The sequence below is a fragment of the Ambystoma mexicanum genome, chromosome 1q (assembly GCF_040938575.1).
Source record: "Ambystoma mexicanum isolate Mex_15411 chromosome 1q, UKY_AmexF1_1, whole genome shotgun sequence".
Lineage (NCBI taxonomy): Eukaryota > Metazoa > Chordata > Amphibia > Caudata > Ambystomatidae > Ambystoma > Ambystoma mexicanum.
In genome coordinates, this window is record NC_090922.1 from 909,860,499 (window position 1) to 909,884,490 (window position 23,992).

At 42.3% G+C, this 23,992-nt stretch overlaps 1 protein-coding gene across 1 annotated transcript in view; it reads left to right on the forward strand.

Annotated features, from left to right (window-relative positions):
- Window positions 1–23,992, forward strand: part of LOC138521940 (putative ferric-chelate reductase 1) — a 381,139-nt gene that overhangs the window by 211,442 nt on the left and 145,705 nt on the right. The window contains exon 4 of the mRNA XM_069635115.1: window positions 20,767–20,861. Coding sequence (XP_069491216.1) covers window positions 20,767–20,861 — 95 coding nt within the window. The remainder of the gene's footprint in view (window positions 1–20,766; window positions 20,862–23,992) is intronic.

Consider the following 23,992-nt stretch of genomic DNA (forward strand, 5'->3'; position numbering starts at 1 on the left):
TACTTCCTGTAGATTTGCAAATGCTTGGTATTCTTCTCTGCAAGCACTCTTTGTGCACTTGTGATGGCCTGGTATAGTTCAATGCCACAACCTCTTTTACTCGTATAACTGCCTGGTATGCTCCCTTTCCAGGACTTCTTATATTCATAAGTAACAGTTCTTCCCTTACTTTCACGATGTGTGTTCAACAAACATAGTGCCTCAGTATAAGCATGGCTGTAAGTGGTGAAATTGGTGGAAATTCCATTGCCACCAACGTTACCACTATGCCAAATAACGACCTACAGAATAATTGGCAGAAATTCCTCTGGCGAATTACCTCAGACGGAATTACCTCTGGCAGTAATTTTTCCAAGAATTTGCGGAATTATCTCCTGGGCTGATTCCATTGGCGGAATTACCGTCAAAAAAACAATCATCCATTTCCACCACAGTACAAGTCCAAAATCAGTGGACTTACTGCAAATAATCAGTAGTAATACCACAAAAAAACACATCACAGTTACCTCCACCAAAACAGTGTAGGTAAATGCATACAGGTGCCTGAAATCAAGGCACAGACACACCAGAACCACTCAGGCGGAGCATAAAAGGGCCACAACTTGCCCAAACACACAACCAAGCAACATGCATGTTACTCTGAAAGATTGTAATCTGTTAAGGGTGCATAATTCCTGTCTTTTTAACACATTTTATTAACATTAAAATGATGCAGATAATCCTGTCTCAGAAAGGGTGGTCTGCTAACTAGACTCTATGCCAACTCAAACTCCATGCCAAAACCGTAGTATATTCCTGTGGCCTGCTGCATCAGTATCCTGTCTACTGTATACTCTCCAGTGGCATTGAAAATATGCAAAGCTCTTCCAAAACTACAAATTTATAATGAATGACCATCCTGGTGGCAGTTTATTCTTCAACCATAGGCAATTCCTGAGTGTTGTGTGTGATAGCTGGTATTTCATATGATTATTGAATCAATGTTTGATCTGTATCATACATTTGTTAACACTGTGAAGAAGGGCAGCAATACATAGGCAGTTTATATTCTCTCTGGACTGGCTGTCTAATCCATGCCCAACAGGACCATAGCCAGTGAGGTCTTCCTGTCTTTTGATCCTTTGTGAGGTCAGGTAACACCTCTCTCCAACAAGACAGCCTCTCAGCAGAAACTGTCCTGCAACACAGGAATCAAAGGGCACACCATACACAAAAGGAACAGCCTCACATTAGTAATCACATTTTTGCTTATAACTTTTGATGGAAGGTAATTGAGACTTAACTATTTCTGTATAATGTTATGGGGGAAAAGCTCTTCCAGCTGAATGTAAAATTATATTTGGTGCCATGGGCCTCAGAAGGGGGTGGGTGTAGTCTAGTAAGAGGGAGGACAGCGCAGCTGGGGAAATATTCCACCATCTTGTTGATCACTTTACCACTCTTTCCTTCCTGTCTCCTCCACTACCTTAAATACAAAGTACTTTAGAAATGATGCAAGAAGGCAAGGTCCAATAGTCACAAGGGCAGGGATTGGACCCCTTAAAGCAGGCTTGCTTTTGTCCAATCTCCTGTGGGCATGTGTCTATTAACGAGAGATTCCCCCACTCTTTCTTTGATTCATTTGTGGGCCATCCAGGATGTAAGGAAGAATTGATTCTGACACATTTTATGAGAATTTGATCTTTCTAAAGCCCTCAGTCATTGAGGTAAATGAGTCTTCCAAGGTAGAGCCAAGCCCTGCTCCTTACCAAATACAGGGCACATTGTTGATGACCCTTGCTGAGGACAATGACCTGCCACTCTCACCAAACTCCCTTAGGCTGGGAGAACAGAACCTGAAAGGACCCACCCCGTCCTAGATCCTCTTCCAGGGGTCTGACAGCAGCTGGAGGGCCAGATTACCCAGGATCCTTGTTCTACTGTATTGAACCAGTCAAGCCACATTCAAACCATGGTCAGCGCACTCAAGTCAGAGGGAACCACCAGCGTTACTTTTGGCAATCTAACAAACATAAAACCGCTGCTGCTTTGCATCCGTTGTACCAGCTCACCACCACATCATGCCAAACAGAGCATGTCACCTGTTTGGCTTGAACAACAAGCTTGCCGCTGCAGAGAAACTGGAAACATTGCCTCTTTGAACCCTGCATGAATGTCATTGCATCGCTCTTATCGGTCTCGACTAGAACCGCTGGAGCATTGCATCACACATGTACCCAGTGGTTACAACGTCTCAAAATGACTCAACCCTTGAACAGTCCCTGGTAAGCCATCCAAACAGCATGATGTGATTGCCACACATGAACAGCCCCAAGCTCCTGCTTCGAACCAACTTGATGGCAGCTCGTTTTATGACCCAGTACTACTCGCCACACCCAAATATTGTTCGACCCATGCACCAGTACAGCTGGAAGCCTGGTTCAATTCTTATGAACCGCCGAACATTAGAATATGGTACATTGAACTGGTCCACCTTTATGGGTCACATAGACTGCCTATGTCTGTTTTGCACCTTTTTCCAATAAAACCATACCCTTTGCGAATTCCTTGTTGAGTTTCTTGCCTATTTTTCCTCTTTGCTGAAAATGCCGTTTTCTTTATTTCCTTTACAAGGGTGGGTTTTTCTAGTGTTTTTGATAGTTGAGTGTACAATTGATTTGTGTAAGTAAATAAATATAATTTTTAGACCCTTGATTGGCCAATCTTTTAATTTTGGAACTGTTCTGCTTTGCAGTTTGGGTTACTACTGTATCATATTCAACTGTATCACATTCACACACTTTTTTTCCTGCACTTATCCGACACACCCTGTCTGTTGCCTTAAACCTAGCACTTGCCATTTGCTGGCTGCACTAACACTGTTTGTTGCTTTTTATTATTTATTTATTTGTTTATTATTTATTTGTATTCCTTTGTGCAGCACTTTCTGCTTCTCCCCCCTCCCATGCCCTTTCCCCTTTCCCTCTCCGATACACTTGCAGGTTCTGAGTGTCACTGGGCCTAGTAAGATCATTGTTTTGTTCTCCCCTGTTCCCTTCCCTTGCCTCATCGTGCTCGGAAACACTTGTGTACGAGCACAATACAAATAAAATGTCAATTCAATTATTATTTCAATTCAGAATGTAGCCTTTCCTTCGCCCATGTCACCACAACGTATGAAGGAGGTAAAGCTCTTGCGTGTGCATGTATTGCTACTATGATTGGGAACTCAAGTAGTTTGAAGGAGTGTGGGCATGTCTCTGTTTTTACAATTAATTAGGTGTTCCACAAACCTATTTCTCAGATGATCAGAATCAATGATAATCACCAGTTCTGTGAGTTGGTGGTTTATGGTTGTGAGAACAGCTTGATAAATTGCCATCAGCTCTACCAGCTGACTACTTTGGGGACATATTTTGTAACATGCAAAGGGTTCAGGAAGATCATTCACAGACATGTTCCCAATGCCAGCAACCAATTATTTAATTATTTCTCCCTGTCTTTAGTAATATGGCAGGAACACCCTTCCACCTAAAATGTGGGTATCCCCCAACAAGTGTCTTCTTCATAAACCTTGTGCAGGGATACCAGCTATGCCTACACATATAGTGGTTATTAGATTTCCTTCCTGAATTCTTCAGCACAATCACAACCCTGCAGAGGTCACACAGCAGCGAGTAAGGGGCTTGATACCCCTTTATACTCCCACCAGCACACCCCTGGCTCATGTGCATTGTCCACTGCATCAGGGGAGTGAATGCACAGGCAACCTGGGGAGGGATTGTCCATGCATAGGAGGGCAAACCAACGGCAATCAGAGGGTGAGGAGTGCACACTGTGTATTGCTTCAGTGGCCCCTCCTTAACTGTTCTTATGAATGATTTGGAATCCCAGGCATAATTGTATTCCCTCCTCTTGGACTTTGTTCGGAAGCCATCTCCTTTCATGTCTATTTACTGAGTCCATCTCAGGACTGCCTCTGCATGGAGGGCAGACCTGCCTGTGCATAGAGAGCAGGCCTGCCTCTGCAGGCAGGGAAGACCTGCCTCTGCACAGAGAGTCGACCTGCCTGTACACAGAGAGGAGACCTGCCTCTGCATGGAGGGCAGATCTGCCTCTGCACGGAGAGCATACCTGCTTCTGCATGGAGGGCAAGCCTATCTGTGCATACGGAGTACACCAGCATGTGCATGGCGGGCTGACCTGCCTGTGCATGGAGAGCTGACCTGCCTGTACATGAAGAGCAGTCCTGCCTCTGCATGGAGGGCAGTCTTGCCTCTGCATGGAGGGCAGTACTGCCTCTGCATGGAGAGCAGTTCTATCTGTGCATGGAGAACAGACCAGCCTATGCATGGAAAGCTGGCCTGTCTGCATGGAGGGCTGGCCTCCCTGTGTATTGAAAGCAGACCTGCCTCTGCACGGAGGGCAGGCCTGGTCCTGCAAGGAGAGCAGACATGCAGTACCTATGCGTTCTATAATCTCTACCGTTACCCCAGGTTGAAAAAAGGGCAATACGTGTATTCATGTATGCACACACTCGCACACATGCTCATGTCAAATGGACATTTCTGAGTATGGAAGAATCTGAAAAGCAACACACCTAGCGATTAAAGCATAGCATCTGCATTTCTAATTTATTTTCATCTGGGTAAGCATAAATATTCCTATTTTTTTAATAACATGCTGCTTTTAGCTCCTGATGATCAAATATTAATTTTGATCCCTGTAATAAAAACAACAGCACAGAAGTGTTCTAGAAGTTAAGCACTTGACCAACAAATCTTCTCAAGTCCTGGCGCTAAGTGTATGTGGTCATGTTTTGCTTATAACAATACTCTGTTTCATAACGAAGATGCTACAGTTCAGAAATCATAATAAAACAACTTGAAAATAAATAGGTACGTATATGTGGAGAAAAAAAAATAACTGTAGCCTTCATCCACCACACCCTCGATTAGAGGCATATGACTTCCAGAATGCAGTGTAATATGGCCTAAAATGAGCGTTACAGTTTGCAAATGTATTTTAAAGACTTAGACACACATCATAGACCAATTTAATAAGTTTATCTGCATATGTGCAGACACACAAAGCCAACTTTTTTATATACAGTGTAAAGAACATTTTAAATTCACATAAATGCAATCCCATCATTGTGGGTGTCAAACAAGAAAATCAAATCAAAATGGGAGGCAGTTTAACTTTGTCTTGAAATAAGGCACAGCTATTGGGTATTTACCAGGAGTTTTTAATAAATGCCCCCTCAGTTTTTATCAGCAAGCATTACGAAAGAGATCAACTGATGTTCCTTTACAAAGAGTTACTCCCCGGGCTGGGTAGTATGCCCGCTCCATTACCCTCAGTGACGTTTCTTGAACCTATGAGTGAATAGACAGAATAGATTTGATGGGCTTTTTGCAATATTGTAGCATTGTATCATCTGTCAGATGGGTACAGTCAGTGGCGCTGATGTGGAAGGCGCATGGGATGGCCCATTAGAAGAACTTCATGTGGCATCAAGGGTCCCAGTGGCAGTGGATCTGTCTACACAAGGACCTGTGTTTGAAGCGACGTGCACAATTCAGGTATCGCCTGGCTGGTGAAGTGGAACTCCAGCTTGCTATTAATACTGACAGGTATTCCAAACTAGGGTACACCATACCTTATTAACAACAAACTAACACTAGAACCGCAAGTAAACGCAATAATCTAGAAATGCTTCCTCCTGCACATGGTAAAAAGGATCCTACCATTCCTCTCCTTCACTCATAACACACTTACCATCATGGCCCTCATCTTGTCCAGAATAGACTATGCTAACAGCATATACCTCTGAATGCCAGAACACCTGTTGAAGAAACTGTAATGTTCTCCTCAAAGTATCACAAAGGGACCAAATCACCCCAGCACTAAACATGCTACACTGGCTGCCAATCAATGAATCTTGTTCAAAACAATGTGCATAACCAACAGAGCATTTCATGTCCAAGGAGCAGAATTCCTACAAAAGAAAATAACCATTTACCTACCGAAAAGAGCACTCAGATCAAGCTACGACATCTGCCTGGAACCTAAACCATATGATATGATATCGCATTTATAACGAATTAGGGTTGTTTTACCGTGGCACAAACGTCAGCGACGGAAATGACTGCTTGAGAAATGTACGTTATACATAAATGTTCATACATTTCTCATGCGGTCATCCGTAATAAAACAACCCCCAATCCATACCACCACTAACTGCTGCCCACACCCCAACCCCCACCCCAACACACCCCCACCCCTCTACTTACCTTTCATCGTGACACACTGTGTCCCTGTGACGCTGGTTTCCTTTCACTTCAGTGATCGGAAACTGGCGCCTCAGGGTCCTTTTTTTTCTCGGGTCAGCTGAGGGGTTGTCCCCTCCAATGCCCGCTCACTATACTGCATAGTATACTGTATAGTATAGTGAACAGGGTGTTGCGGGGGACACCCCTGCAGCCCCCTCAGCCTTTTTGTTTCTTGAACTTTTGGTAGTTCTAACTTTTTGTGGTATGCATGTTTTGGTGGGGGAAGGTAAATTGATTCAGTCATTTTGGCTGAATCCTTTATAACACGCCTATACACAAGTGTTTCAACCATACACAAGAAAAAAACTTTGGGGATCGTCATTCTCCCACCTGGCAGCAAAATCTTAGAACAACCTCCTGAAAAAAATACACAGTACGAAGGATCACCTAAAATTCAGAAAATTACTTAAAACTTGGCACTTTGCCTCTGAACCAGACAGAAATGACATCACTGGAAATAGAATGCACCTCCACAAGCGCACATGGAAGGAAGAAGCCGGGAACGGAGAGAGCCCAGGATGTGCCCACTCCCAAGCCACACCGGTTGCCAGTTATAGGATCGACTGTAAAAGGATCGAATGGTCAAAGGATCGACACCAAAGGGTCGAAAACCAAAGGATCGAATTTTTTTTACATTTTTTTTCACATTTTTTTTTTAGTAAAAACCACTTTTTTTCCCTAAACGAAAACTGAAAAAAAATATATAATTTAAAAAAAGAAATTCGATCCTTTGACCTACCTGTCGACCCTTTGGTGTCGATCCTTTGACCTGTCGACCCTTTGTATTCGATCCTTTGACCAGACACCAGCCACACCTCTGTGTCAGGGATTGCCTAAGGGACAGGCACCTTAGCTGTAGATGAGGGAGAAATAACCAATAACTGGCACCCCAGAACGCCATGGAGCCCCTGGATTTCAGAGAGAGGGGACCCCACCCTAGGAGCTCAGGGAAGCGATGGCAGGCACACCCCTTTGGCAACCTAAGAGCAAACCCTACAACCCTACCCATCTCCACCATGGGGTCGGGGGAGGTCTTCACCACCTTCCTGCCCACAGACCACTATTCAGTTACAAAGACATGCCACCACTAAGGGCAGAAGGCGACGAGTGACCCACCACGAAATGCTGCGGTACATAGCACAAGCAGAGACACCTAACACAGATATCCAAAGCAACGAGCTAAGTAAAATCCCCACTAACCCACCTGCTAAAACCTCAAATCTCTGCATACACTGCTCAAATGCTAAACAAACACAAGCACATCTTTGCACAGCAATCCACATGCACTTCACTACACTGCAACAACAAAACAAACCACACATAGTCCTGCACACCTGCACTTGGGAGTCTACTGATCCGTAAATCACACCCATGCTCATGCTCAGCGAACAGTGTTAACCAAACTGGAGCTGTCAACAGGATATCACAACTCTTGCTCTACCTTTTTCTGCTATGCCCTACTAACCTATCCTACCCTCTTATCTTTCAGATCCGCCAGAGCGCTAGTGGACCACTTTGGTGCTGATAGTCTGCAGTATAAATGTTCTTTAACATTAACATTAACATTAACATTAACATTAACATTAACAATCCTTAAGCTATTGGGCTCCTCTTATTTTGTCAATACCTGACCGCCACAGGAAAGTCCTACATTTACAGCTTCCAAGAAGTAATCCTAAATTATAGACATTCCCAGCCATCTATCACTTAGTAGATGGGAATTGGTCAGAGTTGTCCACTATGATGTACTCCTCCTGGATAAACGGGTGGTCAATTTTCAATGCCCATGCCATTGCCAGAAGTTCTTTCTTGCAATATTGACTTTGTCATGTTTTTTGTATAATACTGCTGTCACCTCTCAAGCAGGTGCCTGAGAAACCACTCTCTTAGAAAAACCGCATGTTCTTGATGGGGTAAGCCAAATAAGGAGCTTGTGGAAGGTTTATCTTTAATTGTTTTACTGCCTAGCATTAATCTTCACGCCACTCCCACTTTACCCTGGACTTCAATAAGTGGACCAAAGGCCGAGTGATCTCTGTATAATACTCAATTAATTTTGGACTATAATTGGTTCAAGGAGTCTTTGCAACTCACACAGAGTTGTGGGGTTCTTTAATTTGAGTAGTGCCTCAACCTTTGCCTGGGGGATTGTGACTCTCATCTGTAATTTAGTTCATTCTGGTTTTTCACCATTGTGCTTTGTGGAAAGATAATTTACACGCGTTTTTTGCATATCTGATTTCTGCCAGATGTTCTTCAAAAGTTGAGTTCTTCAACAGATCGTCCACATAGGCCAAATTGCCTATAACATTCAAATCAGGCATGGCAGTGAAGGAACATGTACTAATTTCCTGAATTGATGTATCTGAAGGGCATACAGATTCAAGTATATTGTTGCCCCCTGAGGTAAAAGCACACTTATATTGGTCTCCCCTATTTACAGGGACTGTCCAATAACCATTGTTCAGGTCAAAGGTTGAATAAACCTTTCATCCTATGATCTTAACCAATCCTGGGTCAATGTAGGGAAAAGGCCACCTTGACATGTGGACATCAGGGCAGCACAAAATCTCCATTGTCCATTTGTTTTTTGGGCTCACCAGTACCAGGTGCCAGTACTATGGATAGGGAAAATTATGCCATGGGATTCCAGATTTCTGATCATCTCTGTAAGTGATTTCATGGATGCAAGATTCCGTGAGGATGGCTCGGGGACAATGCGCTTGTCTTGGAAACAAGACAGTGCTTAGCAGCACTGGCTTGAAACCCGCTCTCGGGCTGAGAGACCGGAATCCAATATGACACACGATATAAAAAAGCAGTTTTACAAACACTGGAGCCATTTCAGGGTCTCATGTGTTGTCGCTATTCATTGGTATTACAGGCATCAGCCAGATTGACCTGTTCTTCCACGATCTACCGTAAACCTGGAAATACTTCTGGTTTTGATATTTCAGAAGTATCCTCCAGTTTGGGTGGAGAGATCTCTTTTATGGTGTTTACCTGGATACCTGGACAGGGGTTTCCATGGGTCAGAGATAGTTATTATTAACTCCAAATAGTACCTCATCTTCCAAGATGCCACTGGTAACATCTACCCCATAAAGGCATGAATAATACAACAAGAAATCCCACCCCTGTCGTGTGGTAATGTTTTCTCATACATACTCTCTGTCTTGTCATACCAATTTTCAGGAATCAGACCTATAATTTCATTTTCTAAATCAATAGAACAGTATTGGGAATTGGCCATCATTCCAATAGAGGTGTGTGCACCCAAAGTAAGACTTTGAGGATCGCTATTATCCACCAATATTTGAATCGGGTCATCATTAAGATCGACTAGAGGTGTTGGATGCAGTGACAATCCTTGTTGTTGGAGGGTATAATTCAAATGTATACATGCTTCCTGAATTATCAGGGTTTGTGATCTCTTAATTGTTATTGGTACTGTAAATTGACACACTGTCCTGGAACAGTAACCTCTTATTTTGCTTGGACTTCAACAGCATTGGACAACAGTTGAGCTGACCCCAATGCTTTCTCAACATTGTCAAAGCCCATTGGGTACCCCCCTAGTCTTGAAAAACTTTATTATTAATATAATCCAAATATCTAATTATCCAACAATTATGGTCAACCCTTATCACCAAATGGCATCTTTTGACATAAACTTCTAGGTAGTACATTTATGTATTTATTTTTGCATTTTTATGCACACTAAGCCCTGGGGCATCAAGGCACTGTTACATGAAGTTTACATGAAGTTACTCATAAGAACAAAGTACATACATTTTAACATAGCAGATATAATTGAATAGTTGATTATCACAATGCATAGATCAGATTAAGTGAACAGCAGTGTTTTAGTGCTTTTCTGAAAGTCCAATAAGAATTATTGAAAAAGGGAATGGTCTTACCTTTTTGGAGTCTCCGAAACAGTGCTTCGCTTATGAAGCTCATTCCATTGTTTACGCACACCCTGGCAGAGTCTTTCCTCCATTTGTCTCAATAGGGAAGAATGTGTGTTTGCCCTTTTTCTGAGTGTCAGTCAAATTATGAATTAATTTTTCCAGACTCTTTTCAGAAGGACTTTGGGTTTCTTTGGTAGAACTTTAATGTATCCCCTTCCAAAGTGGAAGACCATTTGTTGTGAGGGAGATTCATTTTTAAGATTTGGGATGCTGTCCCTCACCACTCTGTTCTACGGAGAAAGTGGTGATCTAGGCACTATTATTATTCTGAAAATTAAATTCATTTTGGTTGGGGTATCATTCAATCAAGTGGCAAGTGCCATTGAGGCTGACATAATTGGCACTCCACTTCAGTTTGATGGGATGATTTGTTTGGGTCAGATAACCTGTATCGCGCATTCAATCAGAGGAGACAGCCTTTTAAGAATATCTTCCCCAGTAGACAGAGTCTGACCTCTGGAGCCACAATGATCACTGCATGTTCCAGATAGTGTCACCCAATATTGATCTCCATATACACAATCCCATTAACAATAATGTCCTTTCAGTCAAAGTTTTGTAATTCTCCTAGAAGAGGATTGTAAGACTACCCCCTTCTTAGGTTGAATTGGGTAATAGTTTACTTTGAAATCAAGGCCACCTGTCACCCTGTGTCTAACAGAGCTGATATATCACGCTGACTTTGTATCTGAACATGAGCACAGAATCTACCTTCTTTAGGATCTAGTTTACAAAGAAGTTGTGAGTTATTGGACAGTTTATCTTTCATTTTCTGAATGTCATTAATTTCTTTAACTTAACCTTGGGTCACAACCATTCATGCTCTTTCTTATTTGAGATCAAGTGCACATGAGGTGGCTTGTGAACCTGTTGGAATAAAGAGGCACTTGTAAATAAAATGTGGGTTAGGTTTATAACCCTTTCCACAGACTCTTTAGTGTTTTCTCTTTTCAGAGGGCAAACTTCAGATTCCTTTAGGAGGGAGGGTATCGCTACGGTTTCTGGACTTTCTTGGTTTATAATTTCTCCTTTATCTGATGGGCTTTCATCTTTATCGGGTTCTCCACACTTCTCTGTGTCTATTTTGATACCATTGGATTCATAGACTTCTATTTTGACCCATTTATCTTTAGGCGGTGTCACACCATCTCTAAAAAAAGAAGAGTTCCTTTTCTGGATTTTCCATTTTCTCCTCTCTCTAAATGGTGGCTATTTCATTTTTTTTATGCTGGAATTTCAACATGTTTCTCTATTCTTTTTGTTCTAGCTCCTAGTGGAAAGAGTTGTTACTATTAGTTTCTGGCATTTCTGTATTTAATTGAGGGGTCTTTTTATGGGTCAGAAAGGAAGCTTCCTCCATAATCTGGCATCTTATTTCCTCCATATCCCCTTTTTCTTTTACACTAGGACCCTATTATTTGGATTGTTTGCCTCTTGTCATTACCCCTCTGACCCCTCTGAGGCACCTGACCCAGACATTGGGGCATTCTGGGGAATGTTGGCAGTCTGAGTGTTCTGTTTGTCCCTCAACATCTGTGCAATGTTCTCTGTCAATTGGTTGGCATGTCGCTCAAGTTGAGTGATCTATTTCTCATCCCTCAGAACCATAAAGAAATATTTGGTCATACATTTGTTGCTCACTGGAAGGGTAACTATCCCTTCGAGCAAGGTAACTCGGGTATTGTTTGAAATTACTGCTGTAACCTTCATTCTGGGTCTCTAATCAGCTTGCTTCTGGCCTCTTTTGGCCTGAAATCTAGGAGGAGAAGGAGGAAGTTGTTTTGGAAATTTAGATTATGAAGTTAAGTATTTTAGAAATGTAAATTTGGAAGGGGTGTTGGATTTATTTCTTTGAGCAATTCTGATGAGGATTTGCCTGGGGAGCTGTTCCTTGATTTGTATTTCCTACCTCTTGCTGAGGAGTGTATATGTAGCCCACAATATGTCTAGAACCCATTTACTGTGGATTTATATATTTAGCAGTGTCAGTTGGTTCTGTATTTTGCAACATGTGTTGAGCATCACTTGATTGGAACTGAGCACAGGCTCTGCGCTGTCGGTCATTCTGTTTAGAAGCCTATGGAGCATTTTTCAAACCCTTTGACTCAGATCCAAAGCAGGAGTGCCCTTCACCTCTGCCACTTTCGCGGATTTGGGTTTTGCAGGTGGTTAAAGGAGTTTTGGGGTTGCTTTTGTTTTCTTTAGGCTTTTGTGCTTCATAAATCTGTGTAGTTTGTAGTCATTGGTGACTTTGTTAATCATATAAGTCCCCCACTAATTGAGTGACCATGCATTATGTAAGCACTTGAGAAAATGTGTTAATTAACTCCCTAGTTTTGGTATTTACCAGCAGAGAACTCTGTGTGAATGCACGCTTCAACTCTTGTGAAAAAATCTCCCAGAAAAGCTTGCTATCTCCCAGCGTACTCTTCACACTAAATCTGTTGGTTGTCTTGATGACCATCAGTCTGACTTCAGAGCAGCCAGAGGCACAGAAACTGCTCTCCTGAACACCCGTGAAGATCTGCTCTCTAATCTTGATTGCAGCCATCCTTCTGTCCTCATCCTCCTTGACCTTTCCACGACTTTTGACACGGTCAATCACTCCATCCTTATCAATCGACTCTGTGAGAACCTGGGCACTACGGACTAGGCCCTGGAGTGGTTGACCTTCTTCCTCCTTAACCGGGCATCCCAGGTCCAACTTCAGTTCTTACTATCCACCACCTCTCTCTCTCCACATGTGGTGTTCCCCGGGGATCTTTGCGCTCACGCTGGCTCTTCACTGTCTACCTGGCCCCTTTGGACCACCTAATCTCTACCTTCTCCTCTAACTTTCAGTGTTATGGGGAAGAAACTCAGCTCTCTTTCAGACTCGCCTCAGCCTCCTCTCCTCTCTCACTTATTCCGGACTGTCCAGCCACAACTCAAAACTGATGCACCTCCAACGATCTCTACCCTAATGCCAGTAAGACAGAGATCCTTCTCATTGGGACCCCTGCTCCCGCTTTCCCTCTCTCACTCTGGCCGCACTCCTTGGGACCTCTTCTTTCACCTTCCTGTGAGGCAAAAAACCTTGGTGTTATCTTCGATTCCACTCTCTCCTTCTCTCCTCACAACACAGACCTTGCCAAGAAGGCCCACTACCAGTTGCACTTCCTCAGAGGTATTCTTCCTTTTCTTACTTTCGGCCAGAAGCTCACTGTTTCCAGAGCCCTGTTCTCTCTAGGCTGGACTACTGCAGCAGCCTCTTTCTCAATCTGCCTTCCTCTACTATACACCCTCTGCAAATAATCCAGAACAGGACAGCAATAATTATCCTTATCCTTGCCTCAAGCACAGGGCCTGTATCTCCCCAGCCCTGAAATCTCTCCCCTGTGACTGCAAGTTCAAAACCCTCTGCATCGTCCACACCGCTTTCTGGGGCCACAGGCCACACTACATCCAACTCTCTCTTCCAAAATACCTTCCTACTCAAGCCCTTCACACAGCTACCTCCAACTCTTTGTGGGTCAGACTCTACTCCAGGCAGAGAGTGGGGGGTGGATCTCTCTCCCCTGCAGGTGCCTCCCTCTGGAATAGCCTCCCTGCCCCTTTCAAACTTGAGCTGGACCATCTTAAGTTCCGGAAGCTCCTCAAGACCTTCCTTTTCTCCTCTGTGTTCTCTCTCTCTCTCCCCTGCTTACCTATCCGCCTGCTGTGCCGACTGGTTGCTTAGCTACCCCCAGAGTCTCACTGGGTACCAGGCTCCTCCATGGTCAGTCTCCCCTGCACTGTCTCCGGGCCTACCACATCCACTTAGGAGCTATAACCTTAACCTCTACAACCCCCAGCCTCCTTGCAATTAACCACAGCTGCACTAATAGGCTGCACTCACTCAGGGCATTGCTGCCCTGATTGCACTTCCCCTTCCCTCTCTCTGGCACGTGCACTCTCTCCCTTACCCCTGCACTTTTGCATTGTCGCACTTGCATCATCTGAATGTCACAAGGTCTAGTAAGTTAGTTTGTCTTGTCCCCCTCTCTCCTCCATCCTTGTCTTGTTGCACCTAGAAACACTTGTGTGCAGGCGTGTTATAAATGACATATCATATCAGATCATAACTCTATATACACATTTTATACATACAGCACTCACGAGAAAGTGTTATATAATTAAAAGATCAGATTAGTCTCAATGACTCAAATAGTGATGTGCTCCTTGAGTGGCCCTATGTTTTCAGGATGTTCCCTGACAGCCAAATGCGAATAATCTCACATAAAGGGCCCTAAGCGCTCCAGAGGTGAGTTGCAGAATCTCTCTCACATTCTACAGTCGCAGATGGGAAAAGTGCTAGATGGGATTCAGGTCAGAGGCTCTGAATCAAGACCTTTGCAGGGAACGCAGAAAAGTCATATCCCAGTGTAAACACATCATGAAAGGAGGATTTGGTATAGAAGTTGTGTGGGAATATAGACCGAAAAAACCATACAAATCATGTTCATGACCTTGTGAACAGACTGTCATTAAAATTGGAAACCGTAGACACTTTGCAAACGACTCCGCAACAGCATTCTTGGATAAACCATCTTCAGGAGATGCAAATGAATGTTATGAGAAGGGGTTAGTAATGGTCCAACCCGTATCAATAATTCTTAATGATTTGCTAACCCTTTTGGAATTCTTTTTGCCCATTTCCCCTTCTGCCTGATCAACACATTTCTCCCTATACCAGCTTAACACTTTAGGGTGTTTTTCATCACATCTGAAATCAAAGACCCCTCACAGGGTAACCAGCAGGCACTAGAACAGAATATGACCCAGTTGCTCAGATGCTCCCATGCAAACCCCACTCTCCCGACTGATTGCCTGCCTATAGCCCTTTCCATTTCAAACATGATTGCATTCCCTGAATGCCCATCTGACATCAATACATCTATGAGTGCAAACAGATGCTCACATCTAAACCCTGTTCATAAATATAAGCATCCTCCCATTGAGAGTCATCTATGCATGGTCAGTCAATAACAATGTTGCAGACATAAAGCACACTATGGAATCTGAAAACCGGACATGTCTGGCACTCACAAAAACATGTCTATGCTTATGGATCTCTGCTCAACAATTTAATCTTTGGTGAAAATTCTGTCACAGAAGAAATGTGTCAGAATAACCTGGATCTATCCTAGCTGTCTCAAATGCCATAATCATTACATTGGTATTTTTCAAAATCATTGTAACAACTTGCTTTTTGCACGGACTTGAAAAATAGCCTGGCATTTAAGGGGTTAAAAGCCTACCCAAACAATAACACGTGTATTCTCAACATATTCATCATCACCTATAATGATACAGGCTCAGCCCTAATGTTCTCCACAATAGAGGGAACTGCTGAAATTCACCATTGAATACATCAGACAACAACTTGTGATTCACACGCCTGGATTAACTTCAAGTAAAATTGCCCATCACAATATTGCCTGGATACCATAGAAGGACTGACATTTGAAAAAAAGTATGCATGATCCTAGGGATTCTCGTGGCCACACACTGGACTTCCTGTTATCTCAAAACTATATCCTGCATCAGGATCACACTCACCGACCATGACCTAATCCATGGGGACTTTGGTACAAATGCACAAAGAAGCACAACACAACCTATCCTGGTTACTCGCACCATAGCTTTCAGACTGGAAAAGAAAATCTCCCTAGAGGCCTTTGCTAAATTGTTCTCTTTCTATCCAGATCACCCCATCCAGTCAGATAATCCAGACCCAATAGGAATGAACCTTTTTATCAGTATCACACAAACCCTGACACCCTTGCTCCCCACGAATTCAAATGACTGAAAACGTTGCCAGCAATCCAAGAATACATGTTTCTACCAGAAACCAGCCCTGGCAGAAGTTAAACACATATTTTTAAAGAAAGCTGCCTTTGTCCAACATCTCATCAAATGGAATAAAGCGGAAGAACTGTTTTTCAAATGCAAAATGTTAATCAACCAAACACGAATCATCCTTGTTTGGAACACACAAAAAGCCTGTTAAAGAATATGGCAGCTCTCTTTATTGCCAAAGGGCCATCCCAACACAGATAAATCACAACTGTGTACCGATCCACATTCAAAAGACAGGTGCCTGCTTAAACGCCATCTTAACAATATCCTTAGTATGCACTTTGCACACAGTTAACACAAATAATCTACATACCAAGAATCCACCCATGTCATACCTGACTATGCCTCTTATGCTCTCATTCGGTACCCCATTCAAGGCATTATGCAATTGTTACCTCTCAACAGGATTACTCCTTCCCCCTAAAGAAGGCAATCATTAACCCCTTCTGAAAGAAGTAGGGTTTAGATCCTGTCTCCCCAGATCACTCCTTATCTAACTCCACCCTACCATTTAAGGGAAAACTGATGAGAAAAGACAGACACTAAACCACTTTAGGATTAGAGCAACAATGACACATTGAAATATCATTCCACAATAAGCCGCCTGGGATGTAGGGATGACTACATTACAAACCCTTCTTGCTACTACAAAATATATCCTTTGGCTTCTCACTGCTAACCACCCTGCTGTTACCTTACTCTCAACATCTATATAGTGTATGATGATGTATATCATGCTTTCCTGCTATCAAGATTTGAATCATACATGTTCATGGCGGCAGGTCCATCAAATGTACCACATTTTTCCTCGTAGACCATTCAACAAGGGCAACATAGGGCCAATATTCCACATGGACCCTTGATTTCCCCATTGCTTTTCAATATCTACAACTGCCCGTTAACAGACATATTAGACTGTTCAGATACAGCAAATACTGCATTTGCAGATGATACTCAGCTGGGAATCCATGCCATCTCGCCGCAAAACACATCCAACCTGTGAAAATGCCTCTCTGCTGGCCAAGCCTGGATGCCAGGAAGTTAGCTTTGCTTTAGCCCAGGAAAGACCAAGATACTACTTTGTATCCATCTCGAAATCTACCAACTTCTCTCCTTAATGTAGCACAACTCGGGCACGGTAAGCAGCTGCCATTGCACACTATTTAAAATAGCACTCCCAATAATGGGGATTATCATAAAGTCAAAATAATGATGCCAAAAAGGGACTGCTGCAACAGTCTTCAACAAGATCTCTGCAAAGAAAGAGATTGCACAGCTACAAGCCATGCAACATAGGGCAGCATGTCCAGTGTTTGGACTCAAGCACTTTGACCATGTCTCTGGAGCCCCCAAAGAGCTGCACTTCCGAACTGAACGTACAACGGTCTGTTTCTCCAACAGAGCAGCTTTGAAAACTGGACCCAACTATTACTCCATCTGCCCCATCAAATACACTTATTAAAGAACACTATGTTCCAGCTGTATGAACAAGATTTCCCTTACAACCTATAAGGCTGGTAAGAATTGAAAAAGGAAGACTAGCAGTTACAGCATCTTACCTTTGGAATACCATACCACCAAAATTAAGCTTCAAACCCAGCCAAAGGCTTTAAATACTCTTCTGGTCAGGATGGCATATTCATGAGTTTTGTTACAATCCAGTTAATGTGAATCTATAATGCCTTGATGATGCACTGACATATTATTGATATGTCATGCCATATATGTTGCTTTTATCAAGATGGGAATATGCTGTACATACAGGGCTTGTAATGTCTTGAACCATTTTGCTTAGTCTCTATGTGTCACAGTTCCCCCTTGGAGTGTATGAACTATCTATGTTCTTTCTTTCAAACACTTCTTTTAGGTATCAATGCAACTTGAAACCAAGAGCAACACACATCTTGCTGTGGCACTTTGGGTTAAATAAGTTGCAGAATAATTCACAAGAGCCATCACATATACATGTTTAGCACAATGAATTACTCAACATATAAATAAACGTTTCCAAAAGTAAAAAGTAAGTTTACAGTATACAGTAACAATTAGCACACATGGTAACACAGTGTCATTTGAGCTCCATAGAACCCCAGTGGGCTGGGTCAGTATTCTAAGTATGACCATTCCCTCAAATGCGCGTAATTGTTAGTATAATGCAAAGTGAAAAGGTGCCATAAAAGCTTAAAAAAACTCTTAACAGTTTCAATACCTGAATTTCTGATGTAAGAGTCTAACATTCTCCAGATCGCTGACAAATGTTGTATCCAACCCTGATGGTATAGGATATGACTTGTCTCGTGGTACGTTTTTATTAATCTAAAACAGTGCCTTACAAGTACTCTACAAGATTCAATCTTCATCTGTCATGCTCAGTGTCACCTCTCACTTTACTGCACTTTCTGCTGGTTTACTCCATCTCACTCCCCCACCACTCCTCTGTCCCTGCAGTGCTATTATTCTTCCTAGATACTACCTCCACCCTTTGATGTTACCATTCCTTACACTGTTATACCCCTTCCTCTCACTATACATGCCCCTGCACCGCAATTCCTCCTACACTCTGCCACTAATCCCTCCCACACTACTACTCCCTCTTCCATACTACTACCACTTCCTCCTCCACACTATTACTCCCCCTCCAAACCACGACACAACCAGCACTCATTCACATAATAATATGTGTTTGCCACACTCCCCACCCTGACATGCATATTCAAACCCATTAAAAAGGCTCCCTTCTTCCTTCTGCTGGTCTTTTGGTTGCTTTCCACCTGACCACACTGGGTCACCAGATTGGTCACCTTTCTCTGTGCAAGATGGCCCTGTCTTTCCCAGCTGCTGTCTGTTTGTGCAAGAGAAGCAGGGGGCTAAGCTTGGCCACTGTCTCTGTGTGGGCTTTTCGCATCCTGGGTTGGTGGCATAGGACACTCAGTGTCCATGTTCTTGTTCCAAGTCCCTGGGGCTTTGAGTCTGCCAGTAATTCTCTCAGGTGGCCAGGGGACTTCTTCTCTCCTTTTTCCCTCGGGGGTATGGATGTCCAAGCGATACATTATGGGCTTGCTGTTGCTTCCTAGCGGCACCACATAGCTCGGCCATCTGCCACACAAGGCATCGCCTCATCCTCTGTGGTTGGCTTTCTCTTTGCTTGCCATTGTTGGCGACCCTGATGTGTGCCGGCACTGCTCTCCTTGTGTCTTTGGGATGGTTATCTGGTGCATGGCTATGTCTGCAGACCAATTTGGCTCTGTGTGTGTGTTATGGGTTTTAGACATCTCTGCTGATTTTCTCTGAAGGAAACTGACAAAGACTGGCAGGTAACTTGTGCAAGAGCTATCGTTTCAGATGAAAGCAATCTGCACTCAGACATTGTGGCACAGGAATTTGGGCATTTTCTGCAGCCAACATCTACCTATGGTGTACGACTAGCTATGGATGGCTCTCTGGTAATCCTCCCTCCCCATCTGAGAGCTATTCCTGTCCCCTCGTGACAAGACCAAATTAGTGGCCCTATCAAACAGGAAACTCAAACATTTGACAAACATGTGCACAACAATGTCTCTGCATCATGGTGCAGTAGTGCAGTGTGGCCCTTTGTAAACTTTCAGACAAGGTGTAGCCTCAGCTGAACAATTTCTGGGTTCCAGCCATTAAACTATTGTTGTTACATTTCAAAATGTTTCTCTACTGATGTAATGATGCTTTCTAAAATGGCTGCCCCCACAGAAATCAATACTATGTATCACTTTATGTGGTAATTTCCCTATGTTTTATAGTCAATTTTATAGTCAATTGCAATTATTTTACATGCACTATATGTATACTCAATTCAGTTTGGTAGGAGATTGATACAGCTACGTGTAAGCTGTCCTACACATGTTTTGCCTGTACAATGTAAAATGCCTTTTTTGTCTAATTTTTAAATTTTGAGCTATATCTAGGATCTCTGTTTTTTTCAACATGTTTCTTTAAAAATGTATATCCATACACATCTCAATTCTCACCATGAGTTACAGCAATGAAAGGGTAAAAGAAAATTAACTGTCAACAATTGCCTCCCTTGTGTAGTTTTGACATGTATTCTTTCTCATTGTCCTCTTTATTCATTTGACTTGTATATGTGCCATAACAGTACACCTTGTGGTCTAATTAAGGCCTTTGACAGTGCTTTCTGTCCTGTCATTTCCAAGAGAATCAGATATTTTGAGCAAATAAGATATTATGGTTTGCAATACACAAGTTGGTCAAATTGGTTTCTAAATAGAAATACCAGCATCTAGATCTTTTTAAGTAACTGTTCTTGAGAAATTATTTGTTTCATGGACCTTTCTAGCTTTGAAATAAAGCTTGCTTTGAAATTGATTTGAAAGACAATATGTTCAATATAACATTTTTAAAATGTTAGCCCATATAATTTCCATTTATCATACTTTAAATGCTCTACTTGTCATGGCCACAACAGATACTACATAGTTCCAGAGGTACTGAGCGTATTTACACATGCGTTTCTGTTTAACTTGCCACAATTTATTTACCTTCCTTATACGATTGGGTGTGTATATTGTTTTCAGCTACTAATTTTAACTATGTTACTTTGATAGAATTCAGCAGTGAGCCACACGTCGGAAGATGAGAAATCAGAAGTTCAAGTGATTTGGGAAGCTGTAGGCACTGTAGATGTAGATATCAAAATGAGGTAAATTATTATGTTACAGAATTGTTAACATTTTTATCTGAATGCTTCTTTGTTTGATGAGGTGGGATAGAGTTAATAGGTTTTTTAAAGTCATTCAAAACATTCTATTGTGCTTGTTGTTTTTCCTTAACAGAGGGAATTATGCTAACGTAGTCTTCTGGATAAAAAACAATTTTATTTTTTCTTGAGGTTTTTCAACTGCGATGAAGTTCTTTGCCTAAATCTGGGTGTATGTAGTAGAATCACCAAGGGAGCCATGGGCCTCCCCAAACTAATGGCGCATGGGCCAATGAAGCTGTGGTTGAGGATCCCCTCGTCACATTCACTTACACACTGCCAACAGGCAGAGGACAGTCCCATGCGGCACTTGCAGCTTAAGGGCAATCAAAGTGGCCCCACATTCTTGTGTAACAAGAGGTACATTTTCTCCAAAGCAGCCCGGCAAGACCCTGCAAACTCAATTTACACGAGAACACCGCTGATATACTTGTTGCTTTCTTCATTAGTTTGGGGAACAAAGCAGCTCCACTGTTGAAACTGGATGTTGTTTTGGCTGCGTGGATGTATGTGAATAGCAAATCCAAAGTGGTAGACCGGCTTTTCAATCAACTGTCTGCCAAACTCATTGCATACATAATCCTCATTCAGACACATACGGTACTGATAGGAGAATCACAGTTAAACCATCCGCCCTCCCCACTATCCATTAAGTACCAGTGCAAAGACCTGAGCACAATTATTACAATGTAGAGGGGTCCCCAGGTCATAAAAACACTGTCCCTAATCAGAGCAGTGTGAGTGTTGGAGATAATGTTGTGGCATCAGTTTGAAGCAAATTGGCAGTGGGAGAGGTGTGGTGAAGGGAACTTGGAGTGGAGGATGCTGGAAGTAATATGGGGAAAAGATATGAGGGTGAGGTGGTTGTAGTAGAGTATTATGAGGAGGAGAACATTGCTGATACTACCTGAAGGCCATGGCCATTACTATGTCAGTGCCATTGGAAAGGAAAACGAAATAATGCAAAGCTATTTATAAAATCAGAGCACATATTCTAAATCACATTAGAATTATAGTTCTCTGTTGATAGACCCAATATTATTTGAATGCCGTTATAAATATAAACAATTGCTGAAATTAAACATGTTCTCTTTTACAGCTGGTCAGATAGCATAGCGAGTAGAGTGCTCGCTTTGACATCGTGAGCCTGCTGACGCAGGTTCGAATCCCAGCAGGGCCAAACTCAGCTTTTCATCCTTCCGAGGTCGATAAATGAGCACTACACACTGTGGGAAATAAGCAGCGCTCAGATACCTGAGGGTTTGTAGCGCTATATAAATGCCCATACAAAACATGTGACAGAATATATCTTATACAATATTGAAATCATGTGAATTTAATTTGAACTGAAATCACGTGTTCATGCAAAACATCCATTAGTCAGCTCATTAGAACAAGCATGTTCAGACCTTTGTTAGCCTACCACTTAGATCAATGCAAGGGAGACAAATGGAAGAGCTGGGTTTATTTAAGACAACATGCCTTGGTTCCGAATTAAAAAAAAAAAAACACACCCAAACGCAAGTATTTTGCGCAGAAACTTAGACCCACTGATCAACTAATTGTTTTACATTTTGCATTTAACATATGTGTATTGATGTACTATATACAACAAAGCATTGCCCATGTTTTCCCCAACACCCTCCCCCAACTGCCCCCTCTCGAAACCAGTATGAAATCGTGCAAACATGGGTTGGAAGCCAGGATAATTAATTATTGCCCAAAATATGGACTCTCTGGGGGCCCATAGATTCTCAATAATCATTATGAAGAAACAATAAAACCATACCCCAGTCTGTATGACACATTTTCTAAGCTAATATAAAAGACCACCAGTAACCTGAGTAATGGCTGCTTGGCTGACAAGTTAAGTGCTTTGCAGAAAGAGATGACTAGAAAGGTACATAAACCCATGTCCTTGGAAAGAATTAAGAGTCATAGAAAGAATAAGCAACGGTTCATTTAGGCCTCAGTTAATTGAGAATATATTATACCATTATTCTTGTGTCAAGCTAAGTGGATGTACAAACAACAGATGCTTTCCACTGATTTATAATCAGCCCACATAGAGGAAACTTAGCTAATATATAGTAAAAGTCAACAGGACAGATGAACATTGGAAATGAGTATCAATTAATATTTTAGAACTGTGTGTCCAACTGAAATATTGAACATATATCTGAATTCAGCTTAAAATGTAGAGTCAAATACACACATCCATGTTATATTAAAAAGCATACTACGTGCATAATTAGCATATTTTAATAACACCTCTTTGCACAAAGCGACTAAAACATAAACTACCCTTGTGTTCAGAATTTCCGTACCAATCTGTGTATGTTTCTTTAAACAATTATATTGAAGATTCATTTTATTGAAATGTATGTTGCTTTACACAATTGTATTGACAATGAATATTTCATTTCATTATCAATCCTCACTCCAAATGATGGAGCTAGTTTGCAGCTGACACACCCCCTGTCAGGAATGGCACTCTGTCAAGAGTGGCACAGGGTACCCAGGTAGGTTTTGGGTGGCTGTGCTGAAGTAAGGTAGCAGATAAGCACACACAGCAGGAAGTTCAACAAGAAAGAAGAGTAGGAAACAGTAGCTGTGAGCAAAAAGGGGCAAAAGATACAAAGGTACAAACAAACTGGATTCCCTCTTGGGGTGTATGCTGAAATGGGAAAGAGTGTTCCACGAACCTTAGAAACTCCAGCCTTCTGCACAGATTGCTATAACAGAGGCCCACGCTGTATGCTCATGGCTGGGAACAACAGCAGTGGGTGTCTGTAACACTGAAAACGCGACAAAGGAAGGGGGCAGAGGTTGCCTGCCGGAAACCAACAGGCAGGCTCTGTACAAAGGGATTACATAAGACACATGAGAAGACAAAAACAGAAATATCCAGCGAAAAGGAAGTCAATGAGCAATCTAGCAGAAGGAAATGAAGGAAAGGCAGTTAGACTGAAATAGAGGACTCAAAAGAGAACAAGGAGCAGCAGTCAGGAAAACAGAAGGCTGCAAAGTAGGAAGCAGGTCTGCAGTCAAGAGTGGCACTAGGTTCAGGCAAA